This window comes from Hemicordylus capensis, chromosome 11 (assembly GCF_027244095.1).
Source record: "Hemicordylus capensis ecotype Gifberg chromosome 11, rHemCap1.1.pri, whole genome shotgun sequence".
NCBI classification, from domain to species: Eukaryota; Metazoa; Chordata; class Lepidosauria; order Squamata; family Cordylidae; genus Hemicordylus; species Hemicordylus capensis.
In genome coordinates this window covers 12,685,844-12,697,349 of record NC_069667.1, presented here as the reverse complement: position 1 = coordinate 12,697,349, position 11,506 = coordinate 12,685,844, and the positions used below count along the sequence as shown (strand labels likewise).

The 11,506-nt window shown below is 46.4% G+C and overlaps 1 protein-coding gene across 8 annotated transcripts in view; it reads left to right on the top strand.

The window, feature by feature from the left end:
* The first annotated feature begins 209 nt into the window (after positions 1-209).
* LOC128335572 (nascent polypeptide-associated complex subunit alpha, muscle-specific form-like) overlaps positions 210-11,506 on the top strand; it is a 37,002-nt gene continuing 25,705 nt past the window's right edge. For 2 of the 8 annotated variants that reach the window (XM_053274097.1, XM_053274093.1), the window contains exons 1-2: positions 212-429; positions 1,087-1,211. Coding sequence is in view for 3 of the 8 variants with exons in the window: in XM_053274091.1 (XP_053130066.1) it covers positions 9,354-9,370 (17 nt within the window). In the remaining 5 variants the exon portion in view is untranslated. Of the gene's footprint in view, positions 430-1,086; positions 1,212-9,307; positions 9,408-11,506 lie in introns of those variants that run through there. The other 6 variants (XM_053274091.1, XM_053274090.1, XM_053274092.1 and 3 more) reach the window with 5 other exon arrangements.

Here is an 11,506-nt window from a genome sequence, read left to right as displayed (position 1 = left end):
TGTGCCTTTTAAGTATCATCAAATGCTCAAGTGAACAACAAAAGACACTGCTTACTAATTTGGATTGCTGCTGGTAGTTGCTTAGGGTGTGTGTGTATGTGTGTGTTGTGAGCCATTTCAAGAACTATGGATATATTTATAGGATAGAGGAATAATATTAATATATTAAGATATTAGATAGAGGAATAATATTGGGACTTTCCTCTCTCAGTAACAACGAGGAGCTTTATGAAACCGAAATGGAAGAAGAGTTCCGGTGCAATGGAGCAAAGACTAAACTTAGTGAAGAATATGGTGAGAAACTGGAGTTTCAAGACTGTGAAATCTACCCTAGCCCAGAAGTTTCAAATGGAGCAGATTTCGCACAGCATATGACTGAATTGGACACCTCCAAAGAAGTTGCTAATCAACCCATGACCCAGAAAACACGTATGTCACACATACACCCTGCACATCAAGAGATAACACCACTTTATATTGGCCATGGCTGATATTGTGGCTAACGAAGGACTTGAGTAATGAGCAAAGCTGCATTCGTACAAGAAGGTCACATTGTTGTGCTGAAAAACCAGTAGCTAGTGCAACAGCGTTGTGTTAGCACAATCTCCTTAAGCTAGTGCTGCGTAGTCTGGAGGTCAGCCAGTGATTTTTATTTATTTAATTTATTTATTTTTACATTTATATCCCGCTCTTCCTCCAAGGAGCCCAGAGCGGTGTACTACATACTTGAGTTTCTCCTCACAACAACCCTGTGAAGTAGGTTAGGCTGAGAGAGAAGTGACTGGCCCAGAGTCACCCAGCTAGTATCATGGCTGAATGGGGACTTGAACTCGGGTCTCCCCGGTCCTAGTCCAGCACTCTAGCCACTACATTTTAAGCAGGCAACATATTTCAGATACATGAACACTGTAGCCCTGGTACGGTTTCTGTAATTTGGATCTATATTACTTAGATCTGTGCAGAATAATTCTTATACAAGATCAGGGGGAAATGAGCGATCTCTATCAGCAACATTTTAAGGACACACACCCCCCACACACACACCATTGGTCCATGTTTTCAACTGCACTGCATTTTCTTTTGCAGTCCTAGATTCGGTTTTTGGTGAGCTGCCTCCCAAGTCATTGATCAAGAACAAACTTTTGTTCCTGAAGCCTCCATGTCCTCCACAAAGAAGACCACAAACAAAACCCTCTTTGACTTCCATCCACGTAAGTGAAGTGCAATCTACCCAGTCCCTGCCAATAGAACTGCCAATCTGCTGGGTTCAGAGAATAGGAGATGGGGAAAAGATTGTACAATCTGGGTTGTACAATCTCAATACACTTGGGTTGTGAGTCAGTTTCAGGGGTTTAGCTTTCTTCTTAAGCTTTACAAGAGGAGGAGTTTTGTCAGATGGTGACTTTACCGCAACTTTACTTTGGGAGGGTGGAGTTGGTTGTGTTCTGTTGGTTCTGCTGGACCTCTCGGCAGCGTACAATACCATCGACCATGGTATCGTTCTGGGCCGCCTCTCGAGTATGAGAATCGGAGGTACTGTTTTGCAGTGGTTCCGGTCTTTTCTAGGGGGAGATTACAGAAGGTGGTGCTGGAGGACTACTGCTCGGCTCCGTGGCTGTTGGTCTGTGGGGTCCCACAGGGTTAGGTCTTGTCCCCCATGCTGTTTAATATCTACATGAAACTGCTGGGAGAGGTCATCTGGGACTTGGACTGAGTTGTCAGCAATATACGGATGATACTCAGCTCTATCTCTCCTTTTCATCTGATCCTAGGGAGGCGGTGGATGTCCTGAATCGGGGGCTGGAGGCCGTGATGGGTTGGATGTGGGCTAATAAACTGAAATTGAATCTGGACAGGATGGAGGTACTGTTGGTCAGTAGGAGAGCCAATCGGGATGAGGAGATTTTACCGGTCCTGGATGGGGTTGCACTCTCCTTGAAGGAGCAAGTACACAGCTTCGGGGTACTACTGGACCCGGCTCTGCTTTTGGAAGCTCAGCTGGAGGCGGTGGCCAGGGGTGCCTTTGCACAGCTTCGGCTAGTGCGCCAGCTGCATCCCTTTCTCAAGAAGGCAGATCTGGCCACGGTTACCCATGCCTTAGTCACGTCACAGCTGGATTACTGTAACGCGCTCTATGTTGAGCTGCCCTTGAAGAATATCCAGAAACTACAGCTAGTGCAAAACATGGCAGCTAGGGTTTTATCTGGAGCTGCCCGGTGGGAACACATCACACCATTCCGAAAGAGTTGCACTGGCTGCCAGTTTGTTTCCGGGTGCAATTCAAGGTGCTGCTTTTGACCTTTAAAGCCCTTAACGGTTTGGGCCCTGGATATCTGAGGGACTGCCTGCTCCCAAGGGTTGCTGCCTGCTTGACGAGGTTATCTGAGGGGGCTGTGCTCCGAGTGCCAACAATGAGGGAGGCTCAGTTGTTGTGTACGCAGGACAGGGCCTTCTCTGTTGCTGCCCCCAGACTCTGGAATGTTCTCCCGGTGGGTATCCGCTCCTCAGTCTCCATCACAGTTTTTAGAAAGCATGTCAAATTGTGGCTTTTTACCCAGGCTTTTAGATGATTGTTTCCACTGCTGCTTCTTGTATTTTGTAGTGTTTTATGCTTGTGTTTTAATTTTTTTTTAAATCAGATTTGTTTTTATATTTTTAGCTCAATATTTTAATGTGTCTTTATTTTATTTATTTAATATTTATTTTATTTATTTAATAAATAATTTATTCAATATTTTATTTATTTATTTATTTATTTATTTATTGTGTCTTTATTTATTTATAATCTTGTTTTTAAATTTTATTGTGAGTCACCTTGGAATTTTCTTAATGAAAGGCGGGGTATAAATTTAACAATAAAATAAATAAATAAATAAATATTTTAAAAGTGCATTCACATCAGTGTTCCCTCTAATGGGGATTCCCAGATGTTGTTGACTACAACTCCCATAATCTCCAAGCAAAAGCCATTGCAGCTTGAGATTCTGGTAGTTGTAGTCAACAACATCTGGGAATCCCTGTTAGAGGGAACACTGGCACATATATTGGCAAAATTTACCCCCGACGTCTGTGCAACATTTCAGAGAGCACTACACAATTCCGGTCTCCCCCTTTGTATTGGAACCTAGCCTGATTTATGTCTGGCAAAAATCCACTGCTTGTGTCGGAGTATCCATTATGCTCCAGCTCGCAGTAAAGTTTCCTGGTAAGCCTGCAGTAAAGCCTGCTGTCTGAAAAGCCTCCACCTAAGGAGCTGTGAAGAGCCACCTAATGGCGCAGCGGGGCAGTAACTTGCCGAGCGAGCAAGAGGTTGCAGGTTCGAATCCCCACTGGTATGTTTCCCAGACTATGGGAAACTCCTATATCGGGCAGCAGCGATAGAGGAAGATGCTGAAAGGCATCATCTCATACTGTGTGGGAGATGGCAATGGTCAACCCCTCCTGTATTCTACCAAAGACAACCACTGGGCTCTGTGGGAACCCAGAGTTGACACCAACTTGACGGCACAGCTTTACCTTTAAGCCACTGTATCTTCGTCTAAGGAGCCAGATGCACTGAGGAAAGGTAGTACTTTCAGGTCCTTCCTCAAGAAGCACCAATGAAAGCTAGCAGTTGCTGGCCCCTCCTCAACTTCCTTCCCCATTCTCATATTTAACCTGCCATGCCCCCTTTTCCCAGTATGCTCTTCCATGTTGCAGTGCCATCCTCTGTAGGAATTACAGTGTCCTTCAGGGGGAGACAGTGGCTGCGACATGAATAGCAATAAAACTAGAATAATTATATTCTACACCAGGGCTGCTCAACTTCGGCCTTCCTGCAGATGTTGGCCTACAACTCCCATAACTCCTGATTATTGGCCACTGTGGCTGGAGATTATGGGAGTTGTAGTCCAAAAACAGCTGGAGGGCCAATGTGGAGCAGCCCTCTTATACCCACAAGGGAAAGAGGTCAATAATAACCCTGTTGATGATGGGTTTGTGCTCCAGCCCTGCTGATGAGGGGATTTATAGTCCAACAACGCTATTCTTATGATCCGCCCAAAACAACTGAGGAAGCCAAGCCCGGTCTTGGCTAATCATTAACTGCTGAGATCACACCCGATCCTGGTGGTGTTTCAGCAGCAAGCAAGCCTCTTAAACGGGGTTAAGAGAATGAGTACTCATTTAGCCCCATTTTTTAAAATAATCTGCCAGCCCCGGCTGCTTGCAGCTGGGGCTGGGAGACTGTGGGGCTCCTGCCTGTTGCTGGGGGCCAGAGGCGTATCTAGGGAAAATAGCGCCTAGGGCAAACACTGAAATTGCACCCTCAGTCCAAACATCTGACACCCATCTTTCAGATAACCTTACCATAATATCAGCTGAAAAATACAAGTCAAGCTCGTTAATCTTTTAATCTTTCAAAAACTATTTAGCAGTGGACATAGCCAGACCAAAAAATGCCAGCTAAATATGTGTACACTGACTTATTTTATATTAATTTTTTTTAAAAAATTATTACCTGTAGCCCCTTTGGGGGGCTTCCTAAAGGCCGTGGGGGGATCGGCAAGGTTTCCCCCTCCCCCCGCTGGCCTCTAGGGCCTTGCAGGGACCATTTGAGCATGTGCAGTGGCCATTTTTAAAAATAATTTTTTAAAAAAAGGGCCGCTGAAAACAAAATGGCCACCGTGCATGCTCAAATGGCCTCTGCGAGGCCTGACATGGCCTAGGGCCTCAAAGAGGCCATTTGAGCATGTGCAGTGGCCATTTTGTTTTCGGTGGCCATTAAAAAAAATTAATTGTTTTAAATGGCGCCCCCTTGGAGTGGCACCCGGGGCATGTGCCCTGCCTGCCCCACCCTAGATACGCCCCTGCTGGGGGCATACCCAGAATGCACTGCACATGTTTGCAGTGCAGTGTGGGATTTCCGGGGGGGGGGTCAGGATGACACATCCTGGACCCTGGCCCTCTGCGCTGACTGGTGCAGCAGAGCATCATCTGGGTGTGTGATCCGTGCACCCAGCTTCTTTGATGGATCATCTGCAGAGAAGGAAAGGTTAGTGAACTTTCCTCCCCGCCCGCCCACCCCGCCCTTCTGACAGATCACGAGAAAGGGCTCAAAACCCTGGTAACTTGGCAAAGAGGCACCTTTTAACATGGTGATTCTCTTCATTTAGCAGGAGGAGAGTAACTGGCCCTATCCATCCCCAGCACAGGACCTCCAGTGACTGTTGCTGGTGTGTTTCTTTTTAGATTGTGAGCCTTTTGAGGACAGGGATCCATCTTATTTATTATTTATTTGTTATTTCTCTGTGTAAACCACCCTGAGCCATTTCTGGAAGGGAGGAATAGAAATCGAATAAATAAATAAATAAATAAACATACATCTGGAGGACATCCAAGGTTGGGAAGCCCTGACTTATCAGAACCAAACCAATGGTGTGCTTATTTGGTCCACAAGCCTTTCCACAACCAGAATACAGGAAAGTTACAAAATAAAATTAATTTGATTTATCAGATCACTTGTTGAAAGAAGCGGCTAAAAGGAAGTAGTTGTTTCTTTTTGGTTATCCTTCATGTAACAACACATATCAAAACCCTCCCCTCTACTGTTGTAACTTTTAAGATGGTCACAGTGGATGAAGAAAAAAGCCAGGAAGGTTCCACTGGTGTTCTGAAGGAGGAGGAGAAACATGAGCAACGGAAGAAGCGTTTTGTCCGCATCGGGGGCATGCTGGCCATGCCTGTTCCTGTGGAAGGTCCGCTCTTCACAGACGAGGAAAAGTGAACGTGGGCATTAACTACAAGATCACCTAAGCGGAGCAAAAGGCCGTAGCTTAGAATGTCCTGAAAACCTTCAAACTGAATAAGACCCAAGGTTTTCTCCATCTTTCAAGTTGTTTGCTTGTCTCAGCCAAAATTTCCATCATTCACACCAGCACTTGGTAGCTGGCTATTTAGTGCTAAATCACTCAGTTGGCTGTGAGTAAAGGCATCCGGCTCTTAGACTCGTTAATTGTAGGAGTCAGTGTGGAAAGTAGCAATCCCCCCCCACACACACACACAGGTCCCCATGCCCTTCTTCTCTTCAGTAGCTCCGTCCTGCCTTCTATCAGCATTGCCTCCACTTCTCCCCCTCCTTGCAATCTCATCCCTCTCCTCCTCATCCCACGCAGGACTAGGCTAAGCAGGTCAACTGAAGTGGGGGGGGTTGGAGTTTTGAGCACCTGTTTGCAGATAGCACCTGCACATGCACGTTTCACATTGCTTGAAAATACCATAATGCATATGGCCACACACAGAGCCCCCTAGAAATCACTACATATTTTCTCTTTGTTTTTAAAGCAAGCCTCATTTCTCCCTTTCTCACAATATAAACATTTCTGGGATATGTCCTTGGGCTGCAATCCTATGCACACAGCAGTTACTTGGGAGTAAGCCCCAATGAGTGCATTCAGGCTTTGCTTGGAATAAACTGTACAGACTTGGCTGCAGTTCTATGCAACATTTATTCATCATCATCAATTTTATTACAGCCATTGGCCAGCAGACAACATTTATTTGAGAAAATCCTTTATCAGATTTGAACATTAAGCCATACAAATCACAGACCTGTCCAAAGAACTTATGCCGAGGGCCTCTCCTTTCAATACTACTACCACCCACCTCCCCCCACCCAAAAGGGAATAAGGTAAAGTGTGCAGTCAAGTCAATTTCAACTCCTGGACCCCACAGAGCCCTGTGGTTCTCCTTGGTAGGAGGGAATTACCATTTCCTCCTTCCACGCAATATGAGATGATGCCTTCTAGAATCTTCCTATATCGCTGTTGCCCGATATAGAACCAGCGGGGATTTGAACCAGCAACCTTCTGCTTGTAATACACAAAATAGCCAACCAACAGATATGGGCATAAGGACTCCAGAGGGGTGGAGCTACTTGACGATTTTGGACTGGGCTGGTTTCCAAGCTGTGCCTGTTAGGTTGCCCATGAAGGGAAGGCAATAACCTCAGAATCCTTAAACAAGAAAAACAAATTTGTCTGCATAAGAGACCCACACATTCCAAACAAGATAAGTTGTCCGGTTAACAATTTCCATTAAAATGCCTTCTTTTATTTGGAAGCCATAACCCCCTCCCTCTCTTTCGCCCTCAAGAGAGTAAGAGAAAGAGAAGGGAGCTGGCAAGAGGCTTTGCTTGAAGTCCCAGAACAAGAGTGGAGGCAGGGCAGGGGCTGCTTGCTGGTGGTTGGCCTGATAGGAAAAGAACTACCCAGAGCAAGTGCCAGCCCACCATCTCTCCCTCTCTGCCCCTCATTCTCTAGATCTTGGAATGTTGCCATGATTTGCCAGTGGCATCTTAAAAAAAGGGGGAAAGGGAAAGGAAAGGGAGGGAGCTCCCAACAAATGCTGGAGAAACCCAATGCCTCAGGGTGCTGAGTGAAGAGAAGAGGGCTGGCTTCCTTCTGGAGAAAGGTAGCCAGGGCTCCTACCTGTCCTGAACTTCATTTGCTTGCAGACTGGGTGCTCCCATTTCGCACAAAGTTCTCCAGAAAGCTCATTCTGGCCAGAAGGAGCCTGGGAACTCAGTTTTCTGGGCTGACTTTGTTTGCTGAATGTAGGTCAGAATAGGTGCCTGTAACCTATTATGACTTCTGATTGGCTGGGGGCCCCTGCCCATCCTGGGGAGGAGGGAAGAAAAGAAAGGCACATCTTGATTGATACTGGGGCACTAAATATGCAATTTGGGTAGTGACTAAGTATTATAATTACTTCATGTGCCGGCAACAGATCCCACCGAACACTCTAAGATTTCAAGGGAATTTAGAAAAAAGCCTGAGCCAGTGCCATCTACTGACAAGCAGCAGAGATGCAAGAGCAACAGGAAGTGTGTTGCTGTATGTGTGTGGTTGTTGTTGTTATTATTACATTTTATATCCCGCTCTTCCTCCAAGGAGCCCATAGCAGTGTACTACGTACTTAAGTTTCTCCTCACAACAGCCCTGCAAAATAGGCTAGGCTGAGAGAGAAGTGACTGGCCCAGAGTCACCCAGCAAGTCTCATGGCTGAATGGGGATTTGAACTCAGGTCTCCCCGGTCCTAGTCCAGCACTCTAACCACTGCACCATGCTGGCTCCATGGTGTTCACCAGAACGTGTGAATATGGCTTCTTGCTGCTGTTCAGCTTTTATTTTCTTACACACACACACACACACACACACACACACACACACACCCTCAGCATCTTCCCTGATTAAATGTATAGGATGTAACATGTAGCCCAGGCACATAGGAAGCCGGCGGCAGTATGGGTGCAACACACTGCCAGCAGCCCCGTGGCATCCTAGCCACATACCCTGATGCCAGGGAGTGTGGCCATATGCGGAACTGGGGCCACATATGCCCATATTTCCATATGCGGAAATGGGACCGTTTCAAGACACTAGTAAGGCACTGCAGCCAAGCAGCCCCATTTGTGGGAATGCATTTCTCTGCCTTTCAAAGTAGGGAAAGGCACTCCCAGCCAAGCTAGAAACCCAGCGCTGGCTGAAGCACCTTGCAAACGGGGCTGCGTGGCCCCATTTCCACATGGCCACGCCCCCTGCATTTGACATCAGATACAGGGGGCGAACAGGATGGCGGCCGGGCTCTTTGGCCCCGTCCGCACAATGGTTGCTCCACTCCAATACAGCCATCTGTTATTGACCATGGCGAATCATCAACAACCAGGACTAGCCAAGGCTAGTGACTGCATAGTGAACCCTAATCAGAGTCAGACCCTTGGTCCATGTAGCTCAGTATTGTCTAATCTGACTGGCAACTTGGCTCTTCAAGATTTCAAGCAGGGGCCTTTCCCCGCCCTGCATTGGTTTGCCAGGAACCTGGGACCTTCTGTAGGGGTAACTGAGGGGGTTACCCATATAACCCTGTGCTACACCTGTCCCAGTCTTTCAATAGTTGAATCTCCAAATCTGTAGCTGCAACATCAAAGGAGCAAAGAGGATAGCTCCTTGTCTCCCAAATGGGAATGATGGGACTCTGAACCAGCCCTGGGGTGGACCCTGACACAGCTGGCCATTCAGTCTCTGTTTGAAAACCTTCTGTGAAAGAGAGACCCCCCCCCACTCCACAAGGCAGACTGTTCCACTGTCAAACAGCCCACACAGTTAGGAAATTACTCCTAATATCTTGCCTAAATCTGCTTCTTTGTAATAATACAAACATGATTGAACATGAACTACCCCTTAACATGAAAGAGGTAGTTCCTCTTTGTTGACATGAGCATCAGTTTCTCCATCTCTTTGTGACATCATCACCTCCTTTTCCCAAAGATCTTCAGAATGACTTCAAGTTTGAAGCCTTAGCTAGAAGGGAAGGAAATGGCTACCTCAGAAAAGTAAGTTCTCCCATCAAGGCTAGGAAGAAGATACAAGGTGCATGTTTTATGGACATACCTTTGCCTTGTGGGTATTCTTTCACATAGCACTGGAGCCAGCTGGGGGTGGTATCATGGTACCATCTGGGGGGATGAATGCTCATGGTTATTGTTGACAAGGTCAATGCCCCTAGAAGTGGAAAAGAGGTGATAGCATTGCAAGATTTTCAGCTTTGGGTGTATTCTCATGCTTTTACTGTCCTGATGACAGATCCTGAAGAGGCCAAATTTGCAATGGTGTTTGAAAAGTGTTCAGAAGTTCCAAAAACACAAAAACGACTTTAAAATTTCATCGATGTCAAAGGAACAGAAATGAAAATGGGCAGGAACGTCCTCCAAGGATTACTCCATGGAGAAAGTACAATTATTTGTTCATGACTCTCTGACTTTTTCCTGTGTGCAAAAGTAACTGCAATTTTACCCTAATCATTTGGGGGTAGGGATACAGAGAGGGTGATAACTCAGAGAACACTGTTAAGTACAACAATGCTGTCACCTGTTCTCCATCTCTAGTTGTGAAGACATTACCAAAAATCACCATGAGCATTCATCTCCTGAGATGGTACCGACCTGGAGAAATTTGTGAGCCTGGCTCACGAACCAACACGTAAACTCCGAGTATTCCAGGTGCTATATTCCACATACGTTTCATGCTCATTCCTGTGCACAGGCCTCATTTCAGCATGAAGAAGCATTCGGTCCAATGGGGATGAACAATGCACAGTTTATTCCAGTCATATAGAATAGATATTCTCAACGTTGAGTCCCCAGATGTTATTGGACTCCAACTCCCATAATCCCCAGCCCCAGTGGCCTTTGGTTGGGGATTATGGGAGTTGAATCCAATAACATCTGGGGACCCAGCATTGAGAATCCCTGATATAGAATGACTATATGACTGGGATATAGTGATAAGACAGTCATGTTTTGCTTCCTTTCCCATGGCATAAAGAATTGCTTATACAATGCCTTCTTCTTCGTGGAACTTTGTAGCTAGTCTGAAGCAGGCAAATCTTTCCATTTTGGCTAGGCAGCAGGATTTTCTAAGCTGAAGGTTTCGGGTGCAGGAAAATGAGCCATTCTCTAAGCTTGTGGAGTCAAAACCCAGACTTCTGAAGCCATGTCCTGAGGGTTCAGAGGAAGGCAGCCATTATAGGGAAGATGTCTTTATTGTATTACAGGAAGAGGCAAGTTCAACAAGAAGTACGGGCAGGAAGTAGGAAGGGACTCAGCCGCCAACTGGGATCACTACTAGCAAATGCTAATGGCACCTACTGGCTGGACATATTTCAACAAGATTTCCGCAAAAAGACTATATGACCCAGGGGTATATAGTTTGCCCTAAGGAGGACCGCAACTCTGTGTGACGTTTCATGAGTCATTGGATCCAATGGACTTAGTTTTTCTTTAGTCAGCAGTCATGGAGGGTGTGTGTGTTTCCAATCTGGACTGCAGCTGTGTGGTGTGGGGGGAGAGCAGTTTTAACGCTTGTTCTGCAACTATTTGCCCCCAAAGGGAAGTTCCCTTTGGTGATAAAATGGATTAGGACTGGAATGGGAGCAAAGGGTCTAAAGCAGGGCTGCTCAGCTTCGGCCCTCCTGCAGATGTTGGCCTACAACTCTCATAACTGCTGGCTTTTGGCCACTGTGGCTGGGGATTATGGGAGTTGTAGTCCAAAAACAGCCAGAGGGGGCAAAAGTCAGGCAGGCCTGGTCTAAGTTTTCCATACCCATACTCCACGGTCCCAATCCAGATCATCCCTCCCATAGTTGCTGTTGACCAAAGGAAAACTAAGTCTCTCATGGTCATTGATGTATTCAGTGTTGCAGGTGGCTTGGTCCTCTCCAGGCTGTAGAGTGGACAGTGTCATCCAGGGACCCAGGGCTCCTTCCTCTCCTGGAGCAAGCAAAAGAAATGAGGTCTAATCTTCAATCCAGTGTCAGTCCCCAAAGGATACGGACTCAGTCCTGCTTTCCTCCTGCACGCCTTCATAGAAGAAGATCAGGAGGCTGCACATTTTAACCCATGCATTGGGTGCTTTAGTTGTTGTCCTATGGAAGTGTTGCTAGATAGAGTTGCCAGAACCCAGGTATCTCC